The sequence below is a fragment of the Coregonus lavaretus genome (assembly GCF_964263955.1).
Source record: "Coregonus lavaretus genome assembly, chromosome: 12".
Lineage (NCBI taxonomy): Eukaryota > Metazoa > Chordata > Actinopteri > Salmoniformes > Salmonidae > Coregonus > Coregonus lavaretus.
The window spans coordinates 22,363,441-22,379,356 of NC_139999.1; the positions used below are offsets into that span (position 1 = coordinate 22,363,441).

The following is a 15,916-nucleotide window of genomic DNA, read 5'->3' on the forward strand; positions in this document are numbered from 1 at the left end:
GAGAAAAACAATACCTGCAAATTAAGACCAGCTGCTCAGGACGTCTGTAGAAGTGGTCCATCCGACAAGTATGGCTTGATTTTTTTTTGTATGAACAATGGGCAGATTTTGACAGCAGCACTCATGCTTCAGGGAAATAAAAATAAAGTTTGCGGCGTCAGATTTTGATATTCCATTCTGAGATTCGTTTTGTTGTATATATTGTTATTAGTCGGCAAGACCACCTGTTTGGTGTGGCATATTCACCATGGCCAAAGTGATCCAAAAGAGGAATCACTGGACCACCAAAGTTAACGAGTGCGCGGTCCTCAAAGACGCTCAGAGTGACTTGAATGTGCCATTACTTGGTGGTGCAGAGAACGGAGAGTTCGCCTACATCGGACAAGTTAACGAGGATATCGTTATTTACAAAAAAGGAAAATTAACAGAGGGGGAGTTGATATTGGAAGTAGAGAACCTATCGATCTCTGGATTGCCTCTGTATGATGTACAGACAGTGATAAATAATTGCAAGGGTCCCATCAGATTGAAAACAGTCAGACAAGGTAAGAGATGACACCGAAGCAGCAGCGTCTATAGCTCTTCATTCATCCATATTGAGTGATGTATGAATGTGGATGAGGCACACAAATGTTTTCCAATAATTATGTCCTCATTCATTTTCAACTTTTCAGAATCCCATTTAAGGTTTTAGTTCTATGTCAGATATACATCCTCATAAAATGAATGATCCTGCCCCAACTCCCTAATGGACATGTATCATTGCTACAGTTGTAAATGTGTATATTATTGTTTCATTCACTTGTCTTTTTTTGACCTGAACTGTTGGAGCTCGGAGCATAAGAATTTCATTGTACCCTGCCATTATAATATAATAATAATATGCCATTTAGCAGACGCTTTTATCCAAAGCGACTTACAGTCATGCGTGCATACATTTTTTTGTGTATGGGTGGTCCCGGGGATCGAACCCACTACCTTGGCGTTACAAGCGCCGTGCTCTACCAGCTGAGCTACAGAGGACCACACCATTACATCTGCATCCCTGTGCATGTGACTAATACACTAAAGTATCTATCTATTATGTATGTTGAATTGCCCCTTCCCCCTTAAAACAACACCCACATGCCTTGCATTTCAGCATTTTACTTTTATATGATTGGAGAGTACAGATGTTGAGGGTCAAATCATATTTTGGCTGTAGACTACCCATTAGGCCTAAGGCACTTACTGATAGTTGACTACATCCCAACCTCTCTGCTCATATCCCAGCAGTAAGATATCATATGATGCAAAATGCATCATACCGGCTATATTTTGAAAGATCTACAGTACCAGTCAAAAGTTTGGACACACCTACTCATTCAAGGGTTTTTCTTTATTTTAACTATTTTCTACATTGTAGAATAATAGTGAAGACATCAAAACTATGAAATAACACATGGAATAATGTAGTAACCAAAAAAGTGTTAAACAAATCCAAATATATTTTATATTTGAGATTCTTCAAAGTAGCCACCCTTTGCCTTGATGACAGCTTTGCACACTCTTGGCATTCTCTCAACCAGCTTCACCTGGAATGCTTTTCCAACAGTCTTGAAGGAGTTCCCACATATGCTGAGCACTTGTTTGCTGCTTTTCCTTCACTCTGCGGTCCAACTCATCCCAAACTGGGTTGAGGTCGGGGGATTGTGGAGGCCAGGTCATTTGATGCAGTACTCCATCACTCTCCTTCTTGGTCAAATAGCCCTTACACAGCCTTGAGGTGTGTTGGGTCATTGTCCTGTTGAAAAACAAATGATAGTCCCACTAAGCCCAAACCAGATGGGATGTCGTATCGCTGCAGAATGCTGTGGTAGCCATGCTGGTTAAGTGTGCCTTGAATTCTAAATAAATCACAGACAGTGTCACCAGCAAAGCACCATCACACCTCCGCCATGCTTCACGGTGGGAACCACACATGCAGAGATTATCCGTTCACCTACACTGCATCTCACAAAGACACAGCGGTTGGAACCAAAAATCTCAAATTTGGACTCCAGACCAAAGGACAGATTTCCACCGGTCTAATGTCCATTGCTTGTGTTTCTTGGCCCAAGCAAGTCTCTTCTTTTTATTGGTGTCCTTTAGTAGTGGTTTCTTTGCAGCAATTTGACCATGAAGGCCTGATTCACACAGTCTCCTCTGAACAGTTGATGTTGAGATGTGTCTGTTACTTGAACTCTGTGAAGCACTTATTTGGGCTGCAATTACTGAGGCTGGTAACTCTAATGAACTTATCCTCTGCAGCAGAGGTAACTCTGGGTCTTCCTTTCCTGTGGCGGTCCTCATGAGAGCCAGTTTCATCATAGTGCTTGATGGTTTATGTGACTGCATTTGAAGAAACGTTCAAAGTTCTTGAAATGTTCCGTATTTACTGACCTTCATGTCTTAAAGTAATGATGGACTGTCATTTCTCTTTGCTTATTTGAGCTATTCTTGCCATAATATGGACTTGGTCTTTTACCAAATAGGGTTATCCCTTGAATGAGTAGGTGTGTCCAAACTTTTTACTGGTACTGTATATCTTAAACTTGATTGCTGACATGCAAAACATTTTGGGTCTATATCAGCAATGGACTAATGAAATGAATACCAAAAGATAGTGTTTTGGTGGAATTTTCCGATAACATCAGCAGACAAACAGCAGCTCTGGCCAGTGGGAAATGTTAATGGTCATCTTGACTCAGCCTGGCCATATTCTTTGACACAAGCCAGTGTGGCCAGAACTCAGTGTGTCTGGCAGGCTTGTAGGGATGCCCAGAGCCACAGAGATGGAGTGCCACTGTGGGATCTGACTGATTTCAAAAGTTTTCACTATGGTCCAAAGATTTTTTTAAATCACAGAAAGAGATATCTGAAAAAATAGCAAAACCATACTCTATTTTTCCACTTCTATTTGCTCTATACATCCTGAGGACAAAGGCCTACTTCACTGGCACAGATTAAGAGCCTCTTGATGGAAAACCTGTACATTAGCATGGCAGTTCCATACCTACAAATCCCAATTTAACAATGGTTCTAGTCTCCTCTGTCTATTAGGAAGACTGACAATCCTGCCCATGTTCATAAATGACTTGAGACAATTATCAGGAAGCTGGCCAATCAGCTCCCACTCCAGTCCCAGTGCTCCACCGGGCCCATTTCCAGATCCTTTCTGGAGGGAGGGAGGGAGGGAGGGAGGGGAAGGAACGGAGGGGATGCCATGGCGATACAGTCACATGACCATATTCCGTTTCAGGGTTTTAATAATTTATGCTGTCTGGGAATGTTCCTCCCTAATCAGGATTAATTGGGAAAATATGTTTGGCAACACGGGCCATCTGTAGCCCATGTTCAGTTTAAATGTCCTAATTTTGCGCAAAGCGTCTGTCATTTTTACACAGTTTAATGAATGAGAAGGCAATAGACTGCTGATTAGGCTATTGTCCATCAGGTGGGGAAGGTTTCTGCATCTTCACTCGAGGTCAGGGGACAGGCCGGGCATAGCATGTTTGAGTGCTGATTGAGGCATTTTAACAGCCAACAGTTTCTGTGTGCTATTGTTGTGGGAGTGATTACAGTACACACATGCACACACACACTCACAGCACTGAGCTGCCACTGTGTACTATGTGCCATTATGTGGCCATGCTGCTGTATTGACATGGTCATTAGTTCAGGGAAAATCATTAACTGGATTATGTAATTGGTCAACGTTTTGACATGCATTCCCACACTCTATACAGTGTATATTTTACAGGACTCCTGCTGTATATCACAAAGAGAGACATGTCTTTGATTGACATTTCCTATGTAATAATTTGTCTGAGGCTGTGAGGTATCCAGTCTGAACACTAAACTGTATTTGAGACGAATAGGTTTCAGATTAGATTATTATTATAATGTCCACGGTGATGATACAAATAACGGGTGTATGTACGGGTGGCTCTACTCTGGTCTACATATGACACAGTTATCTACATTTCCTCTACACCCCCCCCCACTTCCCATGAACACGTACACACACAGGCTACCATGGGAGTGGATTAGTGTGTCAAGGCTCCCAGAGTTAATGCATGCATGTGTTATTTAGCATGTCCTTTTGTGTGTTTGCTGTAGGATCAGTGTATGGTGCTCCATGGGACTGGGGCTTGGGCTGGGCAGACCAGGCAAATCTGACCATGCAGCCTGAAAAACGGCATGAAGGTTCAGGGGTCAGGGAGGAGGTATCAAGTGTCTGGATCATGTCAGAGGACAGTGCAGGGTAACTCCATGTGATGCTGTTTAATCACAACTCTGGGCTGGCTGACCCAGTCTCAGACACCCAGACTTAGCTTGCAGTCAGTCAGTGGGCTATTCAGCCTGGGATCAGTCAGAAGGAAAGGCAAAGCTAAACACAGTTCATTTAGACATTCAAGCTTTTTAAGCTTCACCTACATGATGTGTGGCTCGCCTGATGAACGATGCAGGCTCAGCAGATTTGAACTCGGTTGTAAATCCAGAAGGCAGAAGTTTTCCTTTTTTTAATGTGATGTGAGTATAGCTAGCTGATCCCGTGGTTTAGATTTATAGCAGTGAATTAACTGTAGGTGGTAGGTGAAGAATGTCTCTCCCTTTTGTCTTTGAATGTGGAAGTGTTTAGTAGTGGAGTAAATGGTCCGTGAAATGCTTTTGTCTCTACAAATGTACCACCGACCCTCATTATTCCACTAAAGGGGAACACACTCTTTCTCCTCTCTGAAGTTGGCGGTTGTCCTTTTCTCCTAGTGATTAGCTCAACTGGAGCCTCTTATGTTGTTGAATGTGAATGTGAATGGCTACCCTGGAGGTTGTCCTCCTTACACACCCTGGCTGTCAGACAGAGAGAAGGGCTTGTTAATTAGCCCTGTAGACTGTAGTGGATGGCAGTGGGCTCCGGCCCTGGCCCTGTGGTTCTCAGGGCGCTGAGGAGGTTCCATTTCCCCAGGTACTGCTGGCCTTGGCGGAATGCAGAAATGTCAATGACCAGGGCCAGAGAGTGTATTCAGCATTCAGCTCAGATCTGTATTCAGCTCAGTTTCTGTATGACTCATTGTGGGTGTATGAGTGTAGGCCTATAACAATATGTGACGTAGTCAACGTATACTTGGGTTTCAATGGCGATTGTTCTCATTCATCAATGATCCAGGTTAGTTACCAAGGAAGTGGGAAAACAGTGAATGGGCTCTCAGCTGTGCTCCAGACTCTTTCTGTCTGCCTGGATGGAACATATTGTGCCCTTGAGAACCATTTAGATCCATTCTAATTCTGAACACATGATGTTGAGAACTCCTGTCAACAGCCTCTTCGTCACCGTGGTCATTCCTCAAGAAGGATACAGACGGTGACATTCCTCCATTCCTCCAATCCTCATCCCCCTTTCCTCCTCTTTATTTCCTGTCTGAAGATGAAGTCACACACGTCTTGTTGAGTGGCTGAGATTTAGATTTGGAGCTCTGAGATATTTTTCCCAGTTCTCCGTCTTAGCTTCCCTCTCTTTACCACATCCCAAGCAAAGGATCACTTGACAAATCTACTCATAAGGCCTCTGCTTATTCCCACATTGTCAATGTGGCTGTCATATTAGCATAATCCTATATCTGGGAGGTATTTCACAGTCAGTCGTTTGCAGTACCACATTGTATATGGCGTCTAATGGCTGAGGAGTTTGGGTGTGAGCTTACTGTGAAGCCTTTGACCTCAAATCTGTCCCCTGAGCAGTGACATCAGAAGGGACTTGTATTCAACAGTCGTTCTACAAACCCACACAATATTTGTCAGACAGTTCAGTTGACCATACAAAGTTTTGATCTTCACATCCAATGCATGCAGAAATCTGATAATGTTCATGCCTGGAGCCGAGCGGAGCAGAGGGTGACGGATGCTGACATGGCAAAGCCCTCTGTCAGTTCTGCTGTTGTTTACGCTCATGAAAAGCAGCAACAGCATCGCTCCAACAGGCATACTGTTACCAGGAAATTAACTGATATGAGCTGAGGTAGATGTAAATTGTCTTGACTAGAGAACGACCGATTATCGGCCGAGCCGATATATCTGCCCGATATTAGCCTTTTCTAGTCTATCGGCTATTGGCCCTTCTCTATTGGCTTTGCCGATAGTCCCTCTACATAGCAAAGCTGCTGCTATGCCACCCGCCATTCACCGCCTGAGCCATGAGCACTGCACAGTGCCGAGGAATGGCTAGCTGGGAAAATCAGCAGCAGCAAGCTAGCTCATTCTCTAACAGAAAGGTAACAGTATTGAGAAATTGATGAATTGACACAGCGACCAAAATCGAACTCCTATTGCAAATATTAGTTTAGTTAATTCATTAGTAATAAGTTGACGTGCCTGGACATGCATGCGAGAAGCAAGTTAGCTAAGCAGAAAGCTATGTGATCTGTTAGCAAAGATTAGGATAACTAAGCCTTTCATCTGTGGTGTTAGCTAGCTAGCTATATTAGCTACTACGCTAGCTAGCTGGCCAGATAAACATGGTGCTAAGATATCAGATAGGAACTAATAGCCGATGTAGCTAGCTAACGTTGGTTTTGAACATGTACCATTTTCGGGGTCAATGCAAATAGTCCTGGTGGCCATTTGATTAATTGTTCAGCAGTCTTATGGCTTGGGGGTAGAAGCTGTTAAGGAGCCTTTTGGACCTAGACTTGGCACTCCGGTACCACTTGCCATGCGGTAGCAGAGAGAACAGTCTATGACTTGGGATGACTGGAGTCTTTGACAATTTTTAGGGCCTTCCTCTGACACCGCCTAGTGTATATAGGTCCTGGATGGCAGGAAGCTTGGCCCCAGTGATATACTGCGCCTTATGGTCGGATGCCGAGTAGTTGCCATACCAGGCGGTGATGCAACTAGTCAGGATGCTCTCGATGGTGCAGCTGTATAACTTTTTGAGGATCTGGGGACCCATGCCAAATCTTTTCAGTCTCCTGAGGGGGAAAAGGCGTTGTTGTGCCCTCTTCATTACTTTCTTGGTGTGTTTGGACCATGATAGTTTGTTGGTGATGTGGACACCAAGGAACTTAAAACTCTCGACCCGCTCCACTACAGCCCCGTTGATGTGAATGGGGGCGTTCAGCCCTCCTTTTCCTGTAGTCCACGATCATCTCCTTTGTCTTGCTCACGTTGAGGGAGAGGTTGTTGACCTGGCACCACACTGCCAGGTTTCTGACCTCCTCCCTATAGGCTATAGGCTGTTAGCTATTTACTGGTGTGCTGATCTGACCAGCAACAATCGTATCCGTAAATTGACAATTGATAGTTGGATTAGATGATTGTCGTAATAGGGAAAGAAGTGTTTTAAAATTCCTAAATAAAGGTTGGCAATTGGTTTAGCTACCTAATAATCTTCCTGTATGTTTATGGCCCAAGAAAGCTGTAGATCAGCGCGCGTGTGTGTGCGTTCTCACTTCTCAAACTATGGGCAGATTTGAGTCATTCAGACAAAATGTGCATTGTTGTTTCATCTTTTTTCCTACCCTCGCTCTCCTTGTTAGATATTATGCACATTTATGGCTTGGTAGCAAATGTCATCACCATTGAACTAGTTCTCGTAGTACCAGTAAACAGCAGCAAGTGATATGAGCGATGGAGGGAGATGTGAAAGGGAGCGGAGTTACAGCCTCACTCGATCCAATCGTAGCAGTAGGATCAAGTTACAACCCGCCCATTTCTTGACAGATAGTTGAACTAGCCAATTGAGTTGTTTTGAATTTCATCCTGGCAGCTGAGTTGTTCAGAGATGCATCCTGACAGCAATTAAAACAACGTTTTCCCGATCACAGAAAATGACAAAAAATACTTGTTTCATAAGCATCCGTGATCACAAATCATGATGTTGGACCCATTTGCTTTGAATAGATGTTATTTCATATTATTTTATGATGTCCTTCCATACAGGTGTGACATGCTGGAGTTATAAATAAATAAATAAATGTAATGATATTGACTATATCGGCTTAAAATGTCAGCCATCGGCTGCAACTGACTAGGTATCCCCTTTCCTTTTCCTAAAAAATCCATATCGGTCGTTCTCTAGTCCTGGCAGCATGGACGTCAGCATTGAGTACGTTTACATGAACAGTAATAATTCAATATTAAACAGATTATGGCAGTAGGCAGATTATGCAATAGTCATTTAAACACCTTTATCTGCTTATCTTAATCGGCGTGAGATCAATCATGCATAGGCACAAATCTCTGCGTAAACCATGCGTTGGATCATTTCCACGCGAGGTGTGAGATTTATCAATATGAAAGTTTGCTTGAGAGTGTTGGTAAATTTACACACAGTGGTAAATTTACACACAGCCATGACCATGCGTATGCACAGTGCCAAGTGGTAGAATAAGGGAACTGCTTGTCGAGCAAAGAATGGGGAAAATACACTTAATGTACAAAGCACCTTTCCATGACATAGACGGACCAGGTGAGTCCAGGTGAAAGCTATGATCCCTTATTGATGTCACCTGTTAAATCAACTTCAATCAGTGCCTTTGAACGGGGTATGGTAGTAGGTGTCGGGCGCACCGGTTTGAGTGTGTCAAGAACTGCAACAGTGCTGAGTTTTTCACGCTCAACTAGTTTCCCATTTGTATCAAGAATGGTCCACCACCCAAAGGACATCCAGCCAACTTGACACAACTGTGGGAGGCATTGGAGTCAACATGGGCCAGCATCCCTGTGGAACGCTTTCGACACCTTGTAGAGTCCATGCCCTCAACGAATTGAGTCTGGTCTGAGGGCAAAGGGGGTGCAAGTTAATATTAGGAAAGTGTTCCTAATGTTTTGTACACTCAGTGTATGTTGAAAATGTGTGAAATTGTGAAAGTAGTAAATAATAGTTTTTTCGATTTAATTGTATTCCCATTGTAAATTCATGCAACTATCTTGACAGGCTATATAGTGTGTTCGGAAAGTATTCAGAACGCTTCACTTTTTCCACATTTTGTTGCGTTACAGCCTTATTCTAAAATTGATTAAATTGTTGTTGTTTTCATCAATCTACACACAATACCCAATAATGTCAAAGAAAAAACAGGTGTATAGAATTCATTGCAAAAATGGAAATATCTCATTTACATAAGTATTCAGATCCTCTCAAGCTCTGTCAGGTTGGATGGGGAGCGTTGCGGCACATCTATTTTCAGGTCTCTCCAGAGATTGAACGGGTTCAAGTCCGGGCTCTGGCTGGGCTACTCAAGGGCATTCAGAGACTTGTACCGAAGCCACTCCTGCGTTGTCTTGGCTGTGCTTAGGGTCATTGTCCTGTTGGAAGGTGAACCTTCGCCCCAGTCTGAGGTCCTGAGCGCTCCCACCTTTATTTTCTTTACCTTTTAATTACGCTTAGACCAGCCCAGCGCCCTGGAGTCTGATTACACAAATCTCATTAGCTTCCGCTGGTCACCCTCCCATCACACACTCACACATTTCTTGGGGATTTGAGGACAGGCCAGTCCCAATTTTAGAGGATTATATAAACGTTGTGTTTTCCACAATAGCCAGCAGACTGCACACACTCTGGGGTCCTGTGTTTCTGTGTTTGGTCTGGCATGGCACACATACCAGAGGAATCACCAGGGCACTACTCTGGTATGCTCATTGCTGTCCCATTCTCTTTCTTAATCCACCTTCTCGCTTCGTCTTCTCTGTCTCTTCATCTTTTCTTTTGCCCCTCCATTCCCTCTCAATCTATTATCTTCTCTCTCTTTGTTATCTGAGTGTGTGTGAATTGTAGAGCCTCACAATAAGGGGGTTGGTCTAAGATCACTGTGAACTAACTTGGGCTTATTTGTCTGAACCCTTCTCCCAATGTTTACTCATGAAAAGAAACAAACTATAAGGATCTTCATGGGAGTTATGGATTAGTGTGTGTTTCACATGGCATTGTAGTAAGTACCATCAGTACTGACACTTGTTTGTCACTATAGAGTGGAGGGAGGTTGACAAAAATAAATAGATTTGGATAATGAGAACCAGATGGGATGCAAACATGTGTTTTACAATCTAAGTAACATAGTAAAAAAATCTCCATCAAAATCCATCAGTTTAAGATAGAGATATATATTTTTTTCATTGGTGGCATCTCAATCCACCGCATCCGCCTATGTCGGCCTTCAGGATCTGCAGTGGAAGGTGGCCGAGCTACAGCAGTGTTTGTCAGACCATGAGACATCCCAAAAATCGGTATTCTCACAAAAACATCTGTGGTGGACAAACCATTATGACCACCCTATGGAAAGGAGAGACTCTCACGAACACGATGGTGTTCTCCATTTTGCTCTACGACCCGTCTGAAGGTAACCCATACTAACGGATGAAGGTAGTTTTGTGGCCAAAAAAATAAGGGGTTAAATATGTGTACAAAAAATCTAGTCTGACTACACACACTGGTGTTGTACGGGTGGACCCCTGTCGACACACGCTGGTCTCCATGGTACCTTGTAGCTCATTGGAGCAATGCTCAGAGTGTGTGTGGAACTATGTTTCAAGCAGACCAACATAGTCCTTGTGCCCAAGAATGCCAAAGTAACCTGTCTAAATAACTATCACCCCGTAGCACTCATATCTGTAGCCATGAAATGGTTTGAAAGGCTGGTCATGGCTCACATCAACACCATCATCCCAGACACCCTAGACCCACTCCAATTCGCATACTGCCCCAACAGATCCACAGATGACGCAATCTCTATTGCGCTCCACACTGCCCTTTCTCACCTGGACAAAAGGAACACATATGTGAGAATGCTGTTCATTGACTACAGCTCAGTGTTCAACACCATAATGCCCTCCAAGCTCATCACTAAGCTAAGGACCCTGGGACTGAACACCTCCCTCTGCAACTGGATCCTGGACTTCCTGTCCGGCCACCCCCAGATGGTGAAGGTAGGCAACAACACATCCGCCACGCTGACCCTCAACACGGGGACCCCTCAGGGGTGCGTGCTTATTCCCTTCCTATACTCCCTGTTCACCCACGACTGCATGGCCGTGCATGACTCCAACACCATCGTTAAGTTTGCAGACGACACAACGGTGGTAGGCCTGATCACCGACGACGATGAGAAAGCCTATAGGGAGGAGGTCAGAGACCTGGCATCCAGGACCTCTATACCAGGCGGTGTCAGAGGAAGGCCCAAAAAATTGTCAGACTCCAGCCACCTAAGTAATAGACTGTTCTCTCTGCTACTGCACTGCAAGCGATACCGGAGCGCCAAGTCTGGGACCAAGTCTGGGACCCCTAAGGAGACTGAAAAGATTTGGCATGGGTCCTCAGATCCTCAAAAAGTTATACAGCTGCACCATCGAGAGCATCCTAACTGGTTGCATCACTGCCTGGTATGGCGACTGCTCGGCCTCTGACCGCAAGGCACTACAGAGGGTAGTGCGTACGGCCCAGTACATCACTGGGGCCAATCTTCCTGCCATCCTGGACCTTTATACCAGGCGGTGTCAGAGGAAGGCCCTAAAAATTGTCAAAGACTCCAGCCACCCTAGTCATAGACTGTTCTCTCTGCTACTGCACGGCAAGTGATACCGGAGCGCCAAGTCTGGGACCAAAAGGCTACTGAACAGTTGATCAAATGGCTACCCGGACTATTTTCATTGACCCCCCCTTTTTGTTTTGCACTGACTTTCTTGCGCTGTCTCTATGCACACTCACTGGACTCTACCCACACACACATACTACACTGACACACACACACACAAACACTACATACGCTCACACACTCAAAACACACACACACACATGCAAATTAATGTCACACATACACTCACACATAGACACACTTTCACACTATCTATCCTGATTGCCTAGTCACTTTTACCCCTACCTACATGTACATATTACCTCAACTACCTCACACCCCTACACATTGACTAGGTACCGGTACTCCTTGTATATAGCCTCGTCATTGTTCTTTTGTTACTATTTTCTTTTTTTTCTTTAGCAATTCCTTTCTTACTTTTCAACTCCGCATTGTTGGGAAAAGTCTCGTAAGTAAGCATTTCACTGAAAAGTCCACACCTGTTGTATTAGGCGCATGTGACAAATACAATTTGGTTTGTGTGTGTGCCTGTCTGTGTTTGCATGCTGTTCACGGTCTTCCCAACGGCAGCAAAGCTGTGTTCTTCTGTCTTTTCTAGCATGGCCAGATAGTTAGCAGCAGCTCAGATAGTGCTGTGATCTGATTGGCAGTGATGATGGACGTCTGTTTCAGTGACGAATCCTGATAGGAGCGGAGGAGTGGAGGAATGGTGCAGATGCCATGGGTCAGGGCTGAAGGCGTCCCCGATGTGACATGTGCTGTTCACTCTGTCCCTTTCGATCAATCACTCTTCTCCTCCCTCAGCCAGTCACGCCAGGAAAACAGCTCCCCTTCACAATGTGCCACCCTCCCCTGCCAGTGTCTCCACACACACCAGCCACCTCCTTTCTAAGGGAATATTTGGTGCCATTGGCTATGAATGTTTTTCTCAAGGTTCTTTGCCCTCTGCCTAAAAAACATATAAAATTAGGTGAAACATTGTGCCGTGCTCTCTAAGAGAGCAGTAGCCCTCTCTCCTCCCTCCCTCACAGTACAGTACCTCACCATACACATACCCCTATAAAAGCCCTATGGAAACAATGATGTTATGGCCATGACAGGAGTTCTCATTCGCATGCATTTATTTGTGCTCTTAGTTTCTCCCTGACTAACCAGCAGAGAGACTGACGAGCTGAATTTAACAAACTGTGTGAAGCTGAGGCTCATGACCAATCACACGCTATTCTGAATGCTTTAATGTGAGGATTTGTTTTTAGCTATGTGTTAGTTAAAATGATAATGCACGGAGTGGGGATCTGTTGGCTGGCTCTGGAATTCCATCACCAAAATTGCCACACTGCCACTCCTATCATAGGCCTCTCTTTGAGTGTTCAAATCCACACACACTCACACACGCACAGACCCACACACATACGCACGTACACACACAGCGCTACTCCCATTATTTATATCACTCTGCAGTGGAATGCTTTATATATGTATGGGAGGAGGAGGGCTGGAGTTGCCTGCTCAGAACATGGCTGTTTTTCTCTCCCTGCAGGTCTCGGTTGTCTGTCAGCCACCGCTTTTTAAAGGGACTGGCCTGTTTAGGGTTGTCTTTAGGTTTGGTTTTGCTTCTCATGGTGTGGATAAGTGATGACACTACTACTATACTGTGTCTGCTAGCAGTGATTGTGATGGAGAAGGCATCGCAAACTGATTCTCCACATCTTTGGCTTGTCCATCTCTATTAACTTTCAGTTTGATAAACTCCCCAGCTGAGAGTCCAAACAAAAACCATTGATTTTAAAGATTAACAACCCATACAACTCTATGCACAAGGACTATTTTTAACAAATTTACTGATAACTTTACAAAAATACATTTACTGGAAGAACTGTGTAGTTGCAAAGTTTGGTTACAGAAATTTGGTAAAATCTCCCTCAGTTTGTGTCCACGTTTTCCAAGAACTCTGTTAAATATCTGCTCCGAATTAAGATTCAACGATGTCTGCAGAAAGAATGGGGCGTCAGCTGAGGCATTACACATTGACTTTGAAAAAATCTGTTTTGGTTATTTGCTTACTACAGTAAGTGAAGTGGATTTACACCCGGTAACAGATTTGTGGTAACGGAATTTCATCATGAGTCCAGGATCTGTACTACACAGAAATGCATAATTATGGATATGAATGTCATGCTCTTCATGCAGATGTATCCTGAATAGGTACACAAAGTACACCACAGTATACAGTCATGGTCAAACGTTTTGAGAATGACACAAGTATTGGTCTTCACAAAGTTCGCTGCTTCAGTGTTATGAGATATTTTTGTCAGATGTTACTATGTTATACTGAAGTATAATTACAAGCATTCCATAAGTGTCAAAGGCTTTTATTGACAATTACATTAAGTTTATGCAAAGAGTCAATATTTGCAGTGTGACCCTTCTTTTTCAAGACCTCTGCAATCCGCCCTGGCATGCTGTCAATTAACTTCTGGGCCACATCCTGACTGATGGCAGCCCATTCTTGCATAATCAATGCTTGGAGTTTGTCAGAATTTGTGGGTTTTTGTTTGTCCACCCGCCTCTTGAGGATCGACCACAAGTTCTCAATGGGATTAAGGTCTGGGGAGTTTCCTAGCCATGGACCCAAAATGTCGATGTTTTGTTCCCCGAGCCACTTAGTTATCACTTTTGCCTTGTGGCAAGGTGCTCCATCATGCTGGAAAAGGCATTGGTCGTCACCAAATTGTTCCTGGATGGTAGGGAGGATGTGTTGGTACCATTCTTTATTCATGGCTGTGTTCTAAGCCAAAATTGTGAGTGAGCCCACTCCCTTAGCTGAGAAGCAACCCCACACATGAATGGTCTCAGGATGTTTTACTGTTGGCATGACACAGGACTGATGGTAGCGCTGACCTTGTCTTCTCCGGACAAGGTGTTTTCAGGATGCCCCAAACAATCGGAAAGGAAATTCATCAGAGAAAATGACTTTACCCCAGTCCTCAGCAGTCCAATCCCTGTACCTTTTGCAGAATATCAGTCTGTCCCTGATGTTTTTCCTGGAGAGAAGTGGCTTCTTTGCTGCCCTTCTTGACACCAGGCCATCCTCCAAAAGTCTTTGCCTCACTGTGTGTGCAGATACACTCGCACCTGCCTGCTGCCATTCCTGAGCAAGCTCTGCACTGGTGGTGCCCCGATCCCGCAGCTGAATGAACTTTAGGAGACGGTCCTGGCGCTTGCTGGACTTTCTTGGGCGCCCTGACACCTTCTTCACAACAATTGAACCTCTCTCCTTGAAGTTCTTGATGATCCGATAAATGGTTGATTTAGGTGCAATCTTACTAGCAGCAATATCCTTGCCTGTGAAGCCCTTTTTGTGCAAAGCAATGATGACGGCACGTGTTTCCTTGCAGGTAACCATGGTTAACAGAGGAAGAATAAAGATTTCACGCACCACCCTCCTCTTAAAGCTTCAAGTGTGTTATTCTAACTCAATCAGCATGACAGAGGGATCTCCAGCCTTGTCCTCATCAACACTCTCACCTGTGTTAACGAGAGAATCACTGACATGATGGCAGCTGGTCCTTTTGTGGCAGGGCTGAAATACAGTGGAAATGTTTTTGGGGGATTAAGTTCATTTTCATGGCAAAGAGGGACTTTGCAATGAATTGCAATTCATCGGATCACTCTTCATGACATTCTGGAGTATATGCAAATTGCCATCATCAAAACTGAGGCAGAAGACTTTGTGAAAATTAGTATTTGTGTCAATCTCAAAACATTTGACCACGTCTGTAGACACACCTACTCATTCAAGGGTTTTTCTTTATTTTGACTATTTTCTACATTGTAGCATAATAGTGAAGACATCAACACTATGAAATAACACATATGGAATCATGTAGTAACCAAAAAAGTGTTAAACAAATCAACATGTATTTGAGATTCTTCAAAGTAGCCACCCTTTGCCTTGATGACAGCTTTGCACACTCTTTGCATTCTCTCAACCAGCTTCACCTGGAATGCTTTTCCAACAGTCTTGAATGAGTTCCCACATATGCTGAGACTTGTTTGCTGCTTTTCCTTCACTCTACAGTCCAACTCATCCCAAACTATCTCAATTGGGTTGAGGTCAGGTGATTGTGGAGGCCAAGTCATCTAAGGCAGCACTCCATCACTCTCCTTCTTGGTCAAATAGCCCTTACACGCCTGGAGGTGTGTTGGGTCATTGTCCTGTTGAAAAACAAATGATAATCCCACTAAGCGCAAACCAGATGGGATGGCGTATTGCTGATGAATGCTGTGGTAGCCATGCTGGTTAA

General features: G+C 44.1%; 1 protein-coding gene across 1 annotated transcript in view; it reads left to right on the top strand.

Moving 5' to 3' along the window:
* Nucleotides 1-247: 247 nt before the first annotated feature.
* LOC311138366 (membrane-associated guanylate kinase, WW and PDZ domain-containing protein 1-like) overlaps nt 248-15,916 on the top strand; it is a gene marked incomplete at its 5' end in the record, with an annotated part of 194,733 nt that continues 179,064 nt past the window's right edge. The window contains one exon of the mRNA XM_084173027.1: nt 248-545. Within this exon, the coding sequence (XP_084029153.1) occupies nt 248-545 (298 nt within the window). The remainder of the gene's footprint in view (nt 546-15,916) is intronic.